The following is a 17043-nucleotide window of genomic DNA, read 5'->3' as shown; positions in this document are numbered from 1 at the left end:
TGCATTTTTAGGTTCAGGAGCCTTTGTTCATATGCTGGCAAAATTTCTACAAAAATAGTTTTTTTAGAAATTACTCTCAAAAGTATACAGTAAATGAGGGAGTCATGAGTCACCACATAGTCCTAATAGACAAATTATAATGAGGAACTAATAAACTCATCTTGCCTGTGGATGGTGACTTTTCTACCTCATTCTTCCAAGAGACCATTTAGATTGCTTGGTTTTTCCCTGTAAAATGGAGGCAATTTTTATGTATCCACCACTCAAAATTACTGTGGATTGATTAATCACATTGCAGAGCAATGAGTCATTTGGTGTGGAAGAATCCATCTATTATAAACTGAAATGTTCTCTTATACCAGGCTTGTGGTTACATTCAAATTTATCTGTAAAGAAGGAGATGGAAAGCATCAGTTGCATGTGAGATAATTGCCTTTGATGTCTGTGCTGCTGCTAGTTTGTGCAGCTGAAGCACATTCAGAAGCTGAACTCTCACTACTACATTTTTGGAATTAAACCTTGTAAAACTTACCTGACACTACTACTGAAGTGGGAGATGTGACTTCAGTGAGAGTTTTGCCCAACTAAATAATTCTGAATTGAGTACCTTCAGTCCACAGTTTGGGGTTTAAGTGGCACATTTAAGGGAGTTCAGGTGTCTGCTTAGAATTTCTAGCCTATGACATAAATGCTGGTCTAAAGAGAGACCTGTGGGTGGTCATATATTGTATAACATTCTAGTTTGCTATTCTCAGGTCCATCCCTGGTACTCTGATTTCTCAGTAGTAGCCCTCCTGTTGAATCAAGAGTGCATGTGCATGTGTGTGTATGTATGGGTGGGTATATATAAATATACAACATACATGCAAAAAAAACATATACATGTACACAACCCCCTTATATAAAAGTGCTTTGCTTTTTTGGGTGTAGAAGTATATTTCTGTCAATATTCACCACTTGTATTTATACACTTATGGGTAATATTCAGCTTTCAGTAGTAATTGACATCATGTGGGTTTTTGTGTAATAATTACTTTGGGACAAAAAACCTTGCAGATGGTTTCAAGAGTGACTTTAACTTGCCATCAATGTAAAAAGATTAAATATGATGAGCCCACTCCCTCTGAATGGAGTCAGCCATTTTCATTGATTTCAGTGGGCGCAGGCACAACTTTGTCTCTACAAAAGGGAGAGAACATGTATTATATTCATTAAATGAAAGTTTGATTTCATTGCACTTAAAATTATTCATGTGCTGTTAGCAAATGGTTTGAGATTTTATAACCTAGAGCATTTGCTGAATTCTGCTTTGTATTTTCCTCACAGCAATTGGAAGAACCCTCATTCCTCGTTATTTTAGCACTGTCTTTGAAGGAGGTGTAACAGACCTGTATTACATTCTCAAGCACTCAAAAGAGTCATACCACAACTCATCCATCACAGTGGACTGTGATCAATGCACCATGGTCACTCAGCATGGAAAACCCATGTTTACCAAGGTAACAAGAAAGACTCAATAAAGCATGTTGTTGGTTTTTGGTTTTCTTTTTCAGTGTGTATAACAGTGAAAAATATTGGCTCTTGAATTTTTCTGGTAGACTGATATTACTAATACTGAAAACCCTTGAAGCCATTTAATTACTGTTTCCTATATTCATTATGTGACTGGAAGATTCTGTGGGTATCTCCCAGAAAGATTGCAAGAGAAGCACATAATGCCAGGTTGCCAGAACTATCACTGTTATGTGAATTAAATTCGCCTGCCCTCCTTTTCTCTGGGTTTGATTTTAAAGCAGCAATGGGATTTTGCATTGCTGGTACCTACCATTTGGGATGGTATGCATTACATTTGATACTTACCTATAAAAGTACTACAAATCTCTAGGAAAACACTGATTTAATACTGTAGGATGCCAGTCGAAAAGGCAGTGAAGTCAATGAAAGGAGTTAATTGATTGAAACACACTCTGGATCAAACAGTTAGTGAATACTCAATATTTGTAATTGATAGTGAATTTTGTTCATACATAAGGCACATCTAGTCCTGTAATTAAAATGGGGCTCAGAGGAAAAAAGAAGCTGCTGGTGTGTGGTGCACTGGGGAGCCAGGACATGTGAGCACACTCCAGCCCCTGTGGCTTACACAGACAAGACAGACAGAGGAGAGACCAGATATTCCTATTAGCACCTCTTTGCTGCTCTTAAGAAGCTGTGAGTCCTGGCCATGTGCAGGAGATGTGCCAAAGTTACACAGTAGCTGCTTCGTTGCTGAGCTGCCTAAAGTCATTTCAGTGTCATTTCCCTTTGTGTTAGCTTTAACTCAATACAAATAAAAGGGGGTTGGTTTGGGGTTTTTAACCAGTAAATACAGAACACTTTTCTCAATTCAATTAGATAAATTTATTTAGCATGACAGCACATGACAGTGTTGTTATTTTGGAAGGGAGGTTAGGATCCAGCAAGTCAGAGATGGACGAACAGTATGGGGTGGGCTGGGTGTTCATCTCGTGTGAGGGTCCACAGCTGCCTCCTGTGACACTGCCCTGTTGTGTGCAGTGGGTCTCTGTCTGCTGCAGCCCTGGCAGTGCACAGCTGGTCTCAGCCTTGACATTCCTCTGGCAGATTCCAATATAAACCTCTATGTCCTGCTAGAAAAGTTCAGGTGGGGATGGGATTTGTATTCTAGGAGAAAAATTAGGAGGGTTTAATGCCTGCATGTTTAACATATGACTTGTTAGCAAGAGCAAATCTGAAATAAAATGAAGTAGTTGGTGGGAGAGGGGAGAAGAAATAATACTCTCTCAGAAATAAGTTAGAGCTGAATGTTGTCTCAGCTGTGCTTATTTAACTTCTAGCAGAGACACCAAGGGCACAGATCTTGTACCCAAAGGTAAACTCCGACTCTCACAGCATTGGTGACAGAACAAAGTAGACCTCCCATAATAAGCACCACTGCAATGGGCCGTGTAGTTCCTTGGATCATACCTGCATTTGACCCAGTGCAAATATCATGAGGGGATGTTAATGCAAAAATACAAACTGTTTCAGTTTCACAAGAAAATTCTAAGCTGCAAATTCACTAGCTTCTAATATAACAGACTGAAATACTTTTCACTATATATTGAATCAAGAATTCACAGAAAAGAGAATCAAATGTATTTCTATTCATTTCAACATTTTGCTATTTAGAGCAACTCACTGCATATAGCAGTATTGGATGAATATATAAAATGGCATTTCCAATTTTTTTGAAACAAATATGGCCAGATCGTGCCAAGCAGTAGGAACATGAATAGTCCAGCTTGTCTTTAGAGGCTAAGAGGTCCTATGATGTCACACACTTTAAAATTGTTTTATCAAGGTAGTAATAAATAGTATAAAGAATTTATAGTAGTTCAATGACATAAATAAAATGTTGTAAAATACTGAAGCCAAGACCACAATGTTTCAGCACCTGGGAGATGCTCCACTTTTTTCTTCAGGTAGACAAAAGTTTTAGGAGGCCTTCTAAGTCTCTGTTTTCACTGTTTACTCCAACTCTGGCACTCCCACTTTATATGTAGGCAAATTGTTTATCTACAGTTATCAATGACTGTGTTTCCCAATGGAATGGCAGGGGTGGGCATTACCTTCACCTCTAGAGCAGTGAGTGCTCCATGTGCTCACTACTCATTTCCTTCTCCCAAGAGTGTGGCCATCAGCTGGATTTTATCGGTGAAGCCCTCGAAACTCAGCGATTTTAATCCCTACTAATAATATCAGGCACTGCCCAGATTTGTATAAGCTTTAGGTTTCTTTTAAAGCAACAACTCGTGTTTGAGAAATGGTAGTTAATATAGGGGGAGCACTTGTAAAGAGGCCAAGTGTTAGGAGGATGAGACTGTGAGCAAGAAAGCACAGGGCCAAAGTTGGTTTTCATAGGCACAAGCAGTTGAAATTCCTGCAATTAGTAAGTGCAGTGAAGGGGTTAAAAAGCTATTGGTTAGTTTGAGAAATGTTCTTTTTTAGTTTTTTCCTGGCCTAGTCTAGAGCAACCACGTGATACACTGAATGCCTGCCAGCCTCTTTCTTGTTGATCCTCCGGAGACCATCTGTGCTGGGGGCATTGATTAGAGTGTGTCTGCTGGGATTACATCTTTTCTGTTGCCATGCCAACTAATCAGCTGATTTTGGTTACCACAGAAACAAAATGTCAGAGCTCACAGTACGGTAACATGAATTCAGCACAACAGAAAATGTTTTCTTAATTGGAGACCCTTTTGATTTTTTGGATTCTATGTAAAAGGCAGCTTTCAGGAAAAAAAAGATAGCCCTTTTAAATTAAAAACTGTGCCAATTTTATTGATTAAAAGCAATGTGTAAAATTCTACTTTACATAAGGAAATTAAATTCTTTTATAAGATGTATATTTTTTACCACTGTAATATGAGGAATGTGTTTAACTTTTCTATTAAAATTTGTTAATGCCAGTGCCTCAAATCTGCTAAGAGCTTTCATGGTGTGAGCTTAAGGGAAGAAACATATGAGAAGCCACAGGTATTATTACAAAAGAATTGTTTTAAATCTGAAATATTTTCACATTAACTGATCAGTAACCAAGATCTTTGGCCTCAACACATTTAACATTAATACAACATATTTTTCTTCTGTGAATCCTTACGTGTGTGCATGTGTACTGTGTAATTTCTCATCATAGTGCAGGTGATGTGAAAATCAAAGGTGAAACATCAGGCACATTAAATATCTGAAAGCATCACTAAGGTGTGTTGAAAAGGGCAGCTGTGAACCTGTTGCAGGATTCTCCTTCACAAGTCTACAGGAATTTGTCTATATAGTATGCCTGTTAAACTTACCTATGTGTTTTTCGTGAAACAATAAGGAGGAACAACTGTAAGGACATTAAGTGAACTGTTAACCAGAAAAGCCTCACATTGACCAAGTGAGAGCTGGGCAAGTCCGAGTTAGAGCTTTTAAAAAGGCTCAACTGACTCAGATGAATCTGGGATGGTTATTTTTCAATCAAATACTAGCTGTATTAAAATTAAGGTTGCAAAACCCCTTTATTTTGAAAGTCATTACACCCTGTTTCCACAATATGTCTATTGTGGAAACTTGCATTTGCAAGTTTACTAGGAACAGGGGTTGTAAGTCTCAATATACAATTTTTAAAAAATTCAATAAAAAGTGGTAGTTAATTTTCAAATCAGACTTAATTTTCAGTATTCCACAGTATTCTCAGTCAAGATACCATGCTGGGCTTGTATTTTTCACCTTAAAGAAGACCACAACCTTTTCCACATAAAATTGTGGAGAGTTGTTTAAAAGTCCCCAGGAATTTATTTTTCCTTTATAGTTAGTACCCACTTGCTGCATTTATTCCTCCTATATTTTCTGTCCTTTCTTAGACAAGATTCCTTGCAAAGCTGTGTGAACCACTTTCTGTGGAAGGAGCTCCATTGTCCTGGCTCTCCACTGCTCCCCTCACTCTCAAACCTGTGAGCAATGCAGCTCATAGACCCCATGGCAGGCACCTATCTGGCTTTCCTTGGAAGGGGAGATTAATAAAACTAGATAAGAGGGAAAATATAAAACATCAAAAAAAACCCACATAAAGAAAAACCCAAAAAACAAAACTAAACAAGAAACCCAAAACCACAACAAACCAAAAAAAACCCAAAACAACAACAACAACAAAAAAACAGCAGTAGAAAATACAAAAAAAAATATTATGTAAAAAGCTATGAAAATTATGAAGAAAACCCCAGGTTTGGCTACAGGTATTCAGGGTACTGCCTACTCCAACTGGACGTCAGAGAAAGGTTTATATGCCAAGCTATAGTAAACCTGAAATAGGTTGGGAATGACTGGTTCAGCAACTTGCCATCAAGTGCACTCAGTTGCACCACAGTCACCTCCACTGTGAGGTTCAGTCATTAATTAGCAGTTGCAAACTGTGAGGAAAAGAGAATTGATGCAATAAATAAGATTTAGCACACAATATTCTATGTTTGTAAAATGCTATAAAATCTATAGCATTATAAGTTACTGTCTCTGAGGTAAGGCCTATGAAGTAATTTTCCCACATTCATTTTTTTCTCCCCAAGAGGATGAAAAACAATTAATCTAGCAGAGATGAACAATAGAATACTGCTCTGATATTTTTGAATGTTGTTTAATCGATGCTACAATACCAATAAAAACAAAATTCCTGGGAATTCATTTTATGCATTTTATGTATTCTAGGTATGCACAGAAGGACGTCTTATCTTGGAGTTTACTTTTGATGATCTTATGAGAATAAAAACATGGCACTTTACTATTAGACAATACAGAGAATTAGTCCCACGCAGCATTCTAGCCATGCATGTAAGTAATCCTTTCTTCATTTGACCTAATGCAAAGAGATGAGATTAGGTTTATGAAGAACTCCAGCAAATTTCACACCCAAGGCAATTAACTATAAATATTTTGGTTTGCCTGCATATACGTCGATTCACAAGTTCTTTCATCACTCCCTTGTTTCTCAGTGCTCTATTATTGCCATTGTTGCTATGTTTTCATTCTATTTTAACACATAATTTTCTTTTTAGTCCCACTTGGTGGTCTGTATGATTTGGGTCCAAAATCTCTTCTTATCTACCTGAACTACACCAAAGTCTGTGAATTTTCATCTTTGTAGGTATCAATGATAAGTTTTAAATGAAGCAAACTGATGTTATCCTTGCATAGACAGAAGATAAGAAATTGCCATATATTTACTTAGAAACCTTTAGAATTTTAATCCAGACCTTCTTTCTCTTCCACATAACAAGACTTTCTTTTGTCACTGAATGAAAACACACACATTAAAACATTTAATTTCTTCACCATAGACCCATTCCTACTAGTAGCACCCCAATATACAAAATCAATTGCAGACCTATGATTTTATAAAGGCTAAGACCACAGGCACAAAGATGTTCCTGTATTTTGACATCAAGTCACTTAGATATCCACAGATAAAGATATATTCATAGTGAGGAGTTTTATATAGCCTAAGCTGGACCTTCTTTCAAAATGCTATTACAAGCCTGAAGAAAGCACCTTTGAAAACTCACCCCACCATTTCTGTCCCAGGATTATCTTCTTTCTGAGGGAACTGATCAACTGAACTCTTCAACAGGATCCCATTAAGGGACTATGAGCATGGCCATGATCAACATTATGTATTTACGGGGCTGCTAAATTCAAAGTGGAAGCAGGTTAGACAGCAACCAGTAGGTATTAATTTTAGTAATGAGATTGATCTCATTTTAAAGAGGAGGCTGGTCTCACAGGTAAAGCTCCTGGCTAGGGTCAGGGGAGGATTATACTTGCAGTTTTCCCCATTTAATTCTGGGAAAATAGATCAGAAGGGGTCCTCCAGACTGTGCTTAATGTCACATATTTGATGAGGTCATTATGCTGCATTTTCTTACCCACAAAAAGAAAATGATGTTTTTTTATAACTGCCTTTTTCTGTCTAGTCTCCTGGGACTCACAGCCAACAAATAGAAGGCTCAAAGTGTACTGCAATCCCTCAGGAAGCTCACTTGCATGATCAGACCTCTTAGGTCTATCTTTTGAATGGATGCCAGTCTTTAGTCTGCTCCAATTTTATAATGCTTTACATTTTCCTATGCATATGGAACTCCAGCTTATTACGTAAATTTAGCATCAGTGTGTAACTTTTCCATAACAGTGGCACTGCTTTTCAGGGAACCCTCTCTACATTCCCTAAGCACATACAAAAAATACCCCAATGAAAACACAGTGAAAATTCTTTTTTCCTTTGTTGTTTAGGCACAAGACCCTCAGGTGCTGGAGCAGCTGTCCAAAAACATCACTCGAATGGGTCTGACAAACTTCACCCTCAACTACCTCAGGGTAAGCATACCATAGCTGATGATGATTGTGAGTATTTTTTAAAAGGTACTATTGGCTTTGAGTCAAAGTAATGAGAGCAGAGCCTGTGTTGATCAGGTAAGAAATTGACCTAACCCTTAATGAGGGTGAAGGAAAAACAAAGACATTGTAGTAGAAATGTAGCTGATAACAATGGGCTATTAAAAAGGCTAAGAATTTTGTAATTCAGTCCAAGCCTTGTGTGGGTAGCTCCTCTTTTCGACAGATTTTTCTTCTCAGTTTTGAGTAATGCTTTTATTTTATTGTAGGCGAGAAATTCCCAGTGTTTTTTCCTCTCTGTTTCACTGTGCCTGAGAAAATGGCAGCTAATTCTTATTTAAAGCTGCCTGTCTTCTCCAGCTTTTAAACCTTGCCACCTCTCCCAGGCAGAGGCAGGGCTGTGGGAAAGCTCAGCTCCAGCCCTGTTGCAGCAGTCCCTCAAAGCAGCCCTCACTTCACATGCCTCTGGGAGCCTGAGCTTCCTTCTCAGCCTTGCACCGCATTGAGTGAGGTTTTTTATGATTAAATAATGCACTTGTTCCCATTGCTTTTTGACCCTTAAAGTGCATTCAAAGTTTAGATGTTTATTTTTATTTTTGAAAGTATTCCCTGGTGTGGGCTTACAATACATACACAGAAATACAGATTTGTAGAGTTCATATTTCAAGCTGAAAATTCAGATTTTTCCTATTTCTAGATGTGCCATCAGTGGATAAAATGAGGGAAATTGCTCAATAAGACACGAAGCTAACTTGGCCAGGACTATCTGGTTTTATTCTTTTTAATTTTATGAGTACTTATTGAAGGTACTTTTTTAAGATAACACAAACACTAGAAAAGGCAGTTATTTTCAGCCTAATGTAGAGCTGTACCTAAGTGTGTAATTTAGCTGTACTTCAATCAGTTCTATGAACCTTGTAATACTTTCCCTATGGGTAGGTGGAGTCCTGTTCCTCAAGTGTTGTGAACTCCAAGGGAGATTGTGCAGAACTGAGATACGTGGCAAGATCTTTCTCACTCTATCCATACAGTTTATAGATAAGTCTGTAGTTGTACTTATTCTCCCAATAGCATAAGCCATTGCTGATTGTTGCTTATGTGGTGTTAATGTAAACATTACTGTTCAAATTACAGCCTGAGTTGTGCAGGGCAGGTCTGGTCTATTGTAACTGAAAGAAGAATGTGGCATAAAGCCTCAGAGGAATAATACATTGCATTAGGATTTTTCCATGTGTAAATGTAAGATTAACATGTCTGTGTAATGCACATTGTATTCTCATGGTTAGTTTAGCTTGTGATTTAGTATAGAGAGCATCTCTTGTGCTCAGGCAACCCTACAGCCACGCCGTTACTGTTTTGTGGTGGGGCATCCTAGAGCATGTCCTAGAGAAAATCCCACTGGGGATTCCTCCTCAGTCATGGCAAGTATTGCATTACATGTCATGCATTACATGCTTGTGGCAAACTGGGCAGAATGTGGCTGACTTAGGTAGGGGATTTCTGTGGTTTCTTCGCAAACTGTCCAGTGGCACCAGGCATTGGCCACTCGTGAGGTGTTTCATCCCAGTGACAGAACACGGTGTCTCACACTTGGGCTGGCCCTCAGCAGCCGTGGGGCTCTGCAGCCTCTGCGAGGTTCCGGGGGCCAGGCAGAATTGGCAGCACCACCTCTGTCACTGACCTCTTCTGCATCCTCTGTGGTACAGCCTGGGATTGCTCAGGGTGACAATGCAAATGACAAAGGTAGGGCTCCAGTTCGGAGGCAGCTGGCATCAGGCACCCACCCTGCTCCCTCTGTCATCACCAAAAAATAAAAAACAAGAAAGGAAGAGGGAGAGGGAGGCAAAAAAACTCAGAAAAAGAAAACTGGGATCAAGATAAGCACTAGGGAGATGAGCAGTGAAGTGGAAGGGGATAAAAAGATAAAGTCTTACTTTTTTTCTTCTTCCAGACTAGTTTTGTTAGCTTAACAGACGACATTAGGTCTCTGGGTGCAAAGCTTCATCTGGCTCCTGCTGTGGTGATTCCAAGAGGAAATCTTTTTTTTTCTCAAGCCAATCTTTACATGTCTCTTTTTCTTGTGGTGAGGGATTGATCATTCTGCTCTTTTTTCATATGTTCAGCTCATCGTGGCAGCGTGTATTACATGGTGTATTTCCATTTTGATTTGCTTCTTTTCCAGTTACTTTCCTCTGTTAATTTCAACATGAAAATCTTTTCTGAGCTCATGCACTAAAAATCATGTAATAAAATAATGTGGTAAATGTACACAGTTTTAAGGTGTTCTGTTTTGTAAGTTTTTAAGTCAGCACTTTATGATATTTTATTCAGTCTTCCCAGTGTTTAGTAATTAGCACTGTTGCATGATTTTGAATAAGGATTAGAAACTAAGCATAAAAATTATTTTCTTTTTTTTCTGCTGCACACTGCAAAGGCTTGTGATACTCATAAGCAAAAACTTCACTGATGGGCGGAATTAATCATTTTTATTCTCCAGTGTGCACACAGCAGCAAGCTGTGCTGCAGTTTCTTCAAAGGCAGAATTTAAACCTGGATTTCAGATGGTTGTGATATAAAGGCATAGCCTGTGTTTTTTGGGCTCTAGACATCACAGAATGCTAAATCATTGCTAGTTGGGATAATTGCAGTTGCTGGCATGTAAACCTCCATTCCTGAGTGCCACATGCTTGTAGAGCCACAGCTTTGGATGTGTGCCCTGGTTTGTCTTCATTCACACCAAGTAAAGCTGTCCAGCATAGAGGAACATTGATTTTGTAAATCTTATTTAATACAAATTTTAAATGTATCTTCTTGGAACCTGGAAATTAAGTGTTTTGTCCTATGTCAATTGCCAAATGGTCTTTCTCTCTGTTTTCTCTGGCTCTGTATAAAACCATAGGCTTCCTTTCTTTCTAGTTACGAGTTTGTTTTGTACCAGCATAATTGATTACCTCATCAATGGGGTCAGCATACTTTGCTGTAGCTGTTGACTAGGAGTTGAATAGGCTGTCTCAGACATAATAAGCAAAACCTTGTAGGTTTTAAATTAATATCAAGCTTTTTAAAATGTAATTTCTTATCAAGTCATCAAGTAGTAGATAATTACAAACTATCAGATAATAAGGCCAAGACCTAGTCTCAGTCAGTATGAGTCCAGGAACAAACAGGAATCCTGTAAGAATTTGAAGGTGAAGATAACATTGAAAAGAACAGTTTCCACCAAGCTACAATAATTTAGTCGCCACGTTACCTTACTTTTTTCTAATTTTTTTAGTTGCTGAGCTATTTTATCTATATTTTCAATGCATAATGGATTTGAATGTACTCTAAAAACAATAGCTCTGTACTAGCAGCACTATGCAAAATTTGGAGCTCTGCTATTTCTTGTTGCCATCTATGAAATCATTCATTCTCTTAAAATTTCTGGCATTATTAAACAGTCATCCCCTACTGTCAATTAGGAAGGATTACTTGGCCTGAGCCTTGAAAGATAGCTGTATCTTACCCAGCTGGTTTTCAAAATTTGTCTCCACTTTCTTGTGCTGGCTGGGCTGGAGTGATTTCTAAGAGCTCTTCCCCAGATGTATCTGTTGCATCCTCCCCACACTGTGGTCTGCTCTGGTAGCCAGTTTATTGATGTTAATGGAGCTAAATCTGCACGTGCCCCTTGCAAAGTTAGAGTTAGTGTGGCAGAGCGCTCACGTTCTGCCTCAGGAGAGGTATCTAGGCAGGGGAATGCACACTCCCGTTTCCCCTTACATCCTGTATGACTCTATTAACCAGGGCTTGCTTATCTGAGCTACAAATTATCCGATTTGTTTGTTCTCTATATAAGACAATAACGAGGTGTTACTATTGCTACACAGAGGACAATATTTTCTAAGCCCTGACTTTCACTAATTTAGTTCCTTGCTAGACACTTTTGGGTTTCTTCTGCTGGGAGGATAGATAATGTGAATTATTTAATGTGACACAATTTTCTAAAGGCACTACTTACACTGTAATCAAAAGCCGTTTGTATGTATACCCATTGTGGACACAAAATTTTCTTTTCCACATGCAAAACAGACACATATACAACACTTGAATGTGAAGAGAAATTTGATTTTCTAAATATGGTTTCAAGCATGGGAAAGATTTGAAGATTTTGAAGCTATTTTGCTCTTAATCCATAACAGTTTGTGGCAGCTATCTGGCCAATATTTTACGGCTGTTGGTGTGTCTTCAGTGAAGAAGGAGAAAGTTTACATGCATACATGTTAAGGATGCAATGTCAGGTGCTTGGGGGAAAAGAAATGCTGTATTTATAGTCACAGATGCAATATGAACTCATTTCCCTTTGTGAGTTGTGTCATCACCATGGAATGACATCATCAGGCAGTGCAGGTAAGTGCATGGGCTAACCAGCCCTCACTCAGTAGCTCCAGTGCTACTCATTTTCTTGTAGGGTGTTCCCCAGTATCATTCTGCTGCCCAGGGAAGTGGTGGAGTCACACTCCTGGAGGTATTTAAGTGACCTGTGGAGGTGGCACGCAGGGATATGGTTTAGTGGTGGCCTTGCAGTGCTGGGTTAGTGGTTGGACTCCATAGTCTTAGAAGTGCTTCCCAACCTAAACGACTCTGATTTCATCTCTGCTGCCAACCTTAATGGCTACATAGCTTCTACCAGCTAAGGAGGCATTGTCCTTCCAGTGCACACGTGTGGCATTAGGGCACATGGAGCTGGGGCAGTCCCCACATGCTCTGGGGCAGTCTGAGGGGAAGTCCTGTCTGAGAAGACAAGGGCCTGATTTTGCACTTGGGATTTCATTTTTCCCCATATACTAACAAAACTATTGCTGCTGGATACATTCTGTTGTCTAAGGCTGGCTATGTATTTGAAAAAGTAGATGGTGTTTCTGGAAACACACACTAGTGAAAATTCTTTTTCCATGACTGAGTATCACAGTGAAGCTTGGGAACAAGGGTAGTTTGTTAAAGCAGCACTGGACTACTTTAAAGCCTATCCTTTCTTGTTCTACAGTCCCCTGCTTCTGTCATGGTTCCATCTCTTCAGTAGCTACCAGTGAAAGCCTATACAAAGGAACTTCATTAGCTTTGTGCTGTGTACTGAATGGGGGGTGCTAGGGAAACAGAGGATGCGTTCAGATGCTGTGTTCTACTGGATGTGAATGACAAGTTCTATTAAGGGTTCTCAAGCACTCAAAGGAGGGGGTTTAGATAATTTAATAATTTTGGTGACTTTCATATGAAAGCTGCCAAAATTTTAAAGAATCCTCTGCGTTGTACATTGTGAAAGCAGATACAATATTTTGTAGGCTTAATTCCTGTAAATAATGGAATTTTTCAATCTAAACCAATCTATCTTGGGGTAGCTCTTCACAGGAAAATGCAGCCAAAACCAGAGGATTCTCACAGAAGGAGTCAGATTACTGTAGCTGGTTATCCATAATCTATCTGTGCCAACTATAATTAGCTGATTCTGCCAAGGTTTTCTGGTAATGTAATTTCTTAGCATTTATTTTAGTAATGATCACAGTGGTTTCTGTTCCTCTCTTTTATGCATCTAACACTTTAGGGATAATGTTATATGTTACTTTCAGAATAATAAATGAGAAAAAATGTATTTGCAACAGCTCATACAGTCAAATGTTAGCTTTTCACTTTTTTAATAAAGTCAGAATATCACAAAATCCTTATATCAGAAGTTAATTCATCATAAGCATAAAATATCAGAGAGAGCAGGGATGGGAGTGTTGCAGAATATGTGTCAGGTAGAGAATTAAGCGCCAACTTAGGAATTTTCTAAATCAAAAATGGAATCTGAAGCAATCACTGGATAGGACATGGATTGAATAGATAAAATTCATATAGTTAGAAATAATACTGGTGTGCTTTTCATCCCTTGATTTCTCGGTATTTTGCTAAAACAAATTGGAAAATTGGGGCACGTGAGAAACAAAAAAAGATGGCGCAAACCCAATAGCATTTAATAAAATCAGATGGTAATTTTAAACCAGACTGAAGAGTACAGTGAGCTGGTGCAGTAGTGTCGTCTTCTGTTCCTAATGACTCAGAAACAGATTATAGTGCCTGTCAATAACAGAAATTTCAGAAGTCAGTGAAAAGTGGGCAATGGGAACAAAAAAACAAGAGACAGTAGACATCAGAGTACAAATTGGGATTTCAGCAGATTTTACCAGTGTTCTGGAGATGGTAATGGCCAGTTTTCACACAAGGAGCACTGCCAGGCTCATGGGTATCAGTTAAGGGGAAAGATGTGTGTGTATGAACACAAACCAGTTAGTGTGCTCACTGGACATACAGATCATATGACCTTTGAAATAAAATTAAGGTCTGGACTAATGAGAATGGAAGGATAATAATCAGTGATGTGAGTCCTTGAAGCATCCATGAGTAAGAAATCAGAATGAAGTAGGGTTGGAGCAGTTTAAAATTAAAAATGTCAGAAGGGTAAAAGGGAGAAAAAGAAAGACAAAGACAAAGCACTAGTCATATAAAAACAAGGTACAAGATTTGAACTAATAATATTATTTCAGAAAAGAAAAAAGATGAAGAAAAAAAATTCCAAGAACACCGCCACAGGCTCTCTTTCAAGAAGACAAATTTGGACTAGTATGCAGTACAGTCATAAATAATAATAACTATTAATTAAGTTTAGGAATGAGACCGGCAGAGGTACAATTTGTATGAAGACCTGAAAATGCCCAAACCAGCTTCTTGTTCAAAGCAATGAAAACAGCAAAAATTTTAATTAGTTGTTTAATATTGAATATCCATCGGTATTTGGTCTGAATTGTTATGCAGGGAGGAGTGAATGCTCCAAAGCAGTCAAGAAATAGGCTTTAATGCAAAGCTGGTGGTTCAAACTTTTGTTCTTGGAAGGAGTTGTTTTAGAACTTAAAATATTTACTGTGGAAAGCTTATGGGAACCCTAAGGTCTGCTATTCATCTGGAAAGGGAATCCTGTAGCCTACCCACTCGTATTTTTAATCTTCATAAAGATAACTTCATGAGTCTGTCTATTGTGCTAACACAAGCAACTAGATCATATAACCTTGTAAAGTAATTTTCTATACCTAGTTAACTTTATTGGTTAGCCTGCTTATCCCCTTCCCTATCCCTGCCACAGCATTACTGTTTACCCATCTTTGCTGGAGAGATCTTCTTTGAAGCATCTCAAACTATAGTTTGTTTATTCAATAGAAGGTTTTCCTTGGGCTATTGAGTTTGATCCTACTTCTAGGATGTTTCTGAAAAGCCTTTACCTTTCATGTGTGATGTCCTGATCCTTGTGTTCATGGAGGATCTTGTGTTTATATTTATTTACCTATCCACTTTGTCACTTTATTCTGTGTACTTCCATTTTTTAATGTCTCAATTTTAATCTCTGTCTGTGATCTCTCCATTTTATATTCACAACAGAACCCCTAAGTACCAAAATCTGACTCTAAGCAGTAAAATAGTTTAGAGATTATTAGTCTGGGTTAGAGACTGGCACATGGAAAGCTAAATTTGTCTTGCGCTCACCTCCCTTGTATTGGTGCAAGCACTGTTGGAGCCAGGTCAGGTGACTGATCGGATGAAAGAACTAATCTAATCCTTTTCACCTAAATTATTACCATCCTTAATAGCTCCCCAAGTGCTACTTGTGCTGGGCAGAGAACAGAGCAGCAGTATGGATTCGTGTCAGCTGGCTTCTGTCGGAGCTGGCCCTCATTTCTAAATTTGCCAGCACTGATAGAAGGAGACAAGAGAGAGCTGGGGAATCCTACCGATTAAGTAGGATTCCATAAAGTCCTTTTTTTTCTTCTGGATCTGGAACGCTATACTGATTGTGTCTGACCTATTATTTCACATTGTTTTAAATGTGTTCATTTCATTAGAGTGACTGCTGACTTTCAACTGTAGATTTTAGAGGAGACACTTGCTCAGAACAGATTACCATAATTAACAAAATTTTAATTGAAAAAAAATAAGCATAAAGAGAAAAGGTTAATTTTTTGCACTACTTCTGAGTGCAAAAGAAAATTCTATCTATATACACATGTGTATCTATATAAATAGAACACCCATTTCTGTAGGTATCTTGTGAACCATGTTATTCACTAACTTTGCAATTAATTGTCACTATTCTCCTATTGGAAAACTTCAGTAAAATTTTTCCTTGCTGTATGCACACTTGTATGAACATTAGTATCCATCATGAATGTGTAGATCTGTGCACTCATTTTGATTTCTAAGCATACCTTTTGTTGATATTAAAGGGAATATCAACAGGTGTATCAAATTCATAAATGGAAGCCCATGATTTTCTGTTTACCCTGCTTCAGGTAGGCCCATGAGATGTAACGTGGAGAATTTATCGGCAGCACTAATGAGCAAAGGTGCTAAACCAAACCTGTACTGATGCCCACATAGGGCTTATGAGCACAGGGGGCAGAGGACATTGAGACTTGACACAAGAATTGTGTCATTTCTAATTCTGCATTCTGCTAGAAAATTTTGCTGTGTTAAATATTCCTCCCTACTCTGACTTGCTTCCTTAATCTTGTGCCTTGTTACCTTTTCTACTTGGTGTTGCTGCCTCAAGATTACTCATAATAAGGAAGTTTGTTAATCAAGGATCCAGTTCAACATCCATTGGAGTGAATGGGTATATCTCCTTTGATCCAAATGTCATCTCATAGTTTTTCATTTGTTCTGATGTATTTTATACACATAAAATCCAATTTACTGAAATTAATTTCTCTATTCCTTTAGGCAGTTTTAGCCATGAAAATGTCATGCTTCATGAACAGCAACAACAAATGGTTATTTTTATGGCTTTTTTGTTTTTCTTTTCTTTTCAAATTTTGTGACAAAAGAAAATTAGCTTGATTAACCACAGATTATAGTTCTGCGGTGAGCCCAAAGGAACAAATATCAACTTGGGGATCTGATTTGAAGAAAGACTTTAAACATAGAAAAGAATGGAGGAATATGAAAAAAATAGAGCTTTCATAGCAAGACAGAGAATTTTCTCATTTTATTGATCATTCAGGCAAAACTTAGAGCTGATTTAATTAAAGGACTGTGCACCATTTCTATCCATGATAA

The 17043-nt window shown here is 38.2% G+C and overlaps 1 protein-coding gene across 10 annotated transcripts in view; it reads left to right on the top strand.

The window, feature by feature from the left end:
• LDB2 (LIM domain binding 2) overlaps positions 1–17043 on the top strand; it is a 213342-nt gene that overhangs the window by 160039 nt on the left and 36260 nt on the right. For all 10 annotated transcript variants that reach the window (XM_088056714.1, XM_088056712.1, XM_088056713.1 and 7 more), the window contains 3 exons: positions 1327–1499; positions 6244–6366; positions 7822–7905. In XM_088056714.1, coding sequence (XP_087912840.1) covers positions 1327–1499; positions 6244–6366; positions 7822–7905 — 380 coding nt within the window. The remainder of the gene's footprint in view (positions 1–1326; positions 1500–6243; positions 6367–7821; positions 7906–17043) is intronic.

Source organism: Pseudopodoces humilis, chromosome 6 (assembly GCF_049639895.1).
Source record: "Pseudopodoces humilis isolate 2021_Gansu_Grassland_sample_001 chromosome 6, ASM4963989v1, whole genome shotgun sequence".
In the NCBI taxonomy this organism is placed as follows: domain Eukaryota; kingdom Metazoa; phylum Chordata; class Aves; order Passeriformes; family Paridae; genus Pseudopodoces; species Pseudopodoces humilis.
Note: the sequence above shows the minus strand (reverse complement) of the source record. Positions and strands in the feature narration are given on the sequence as shown.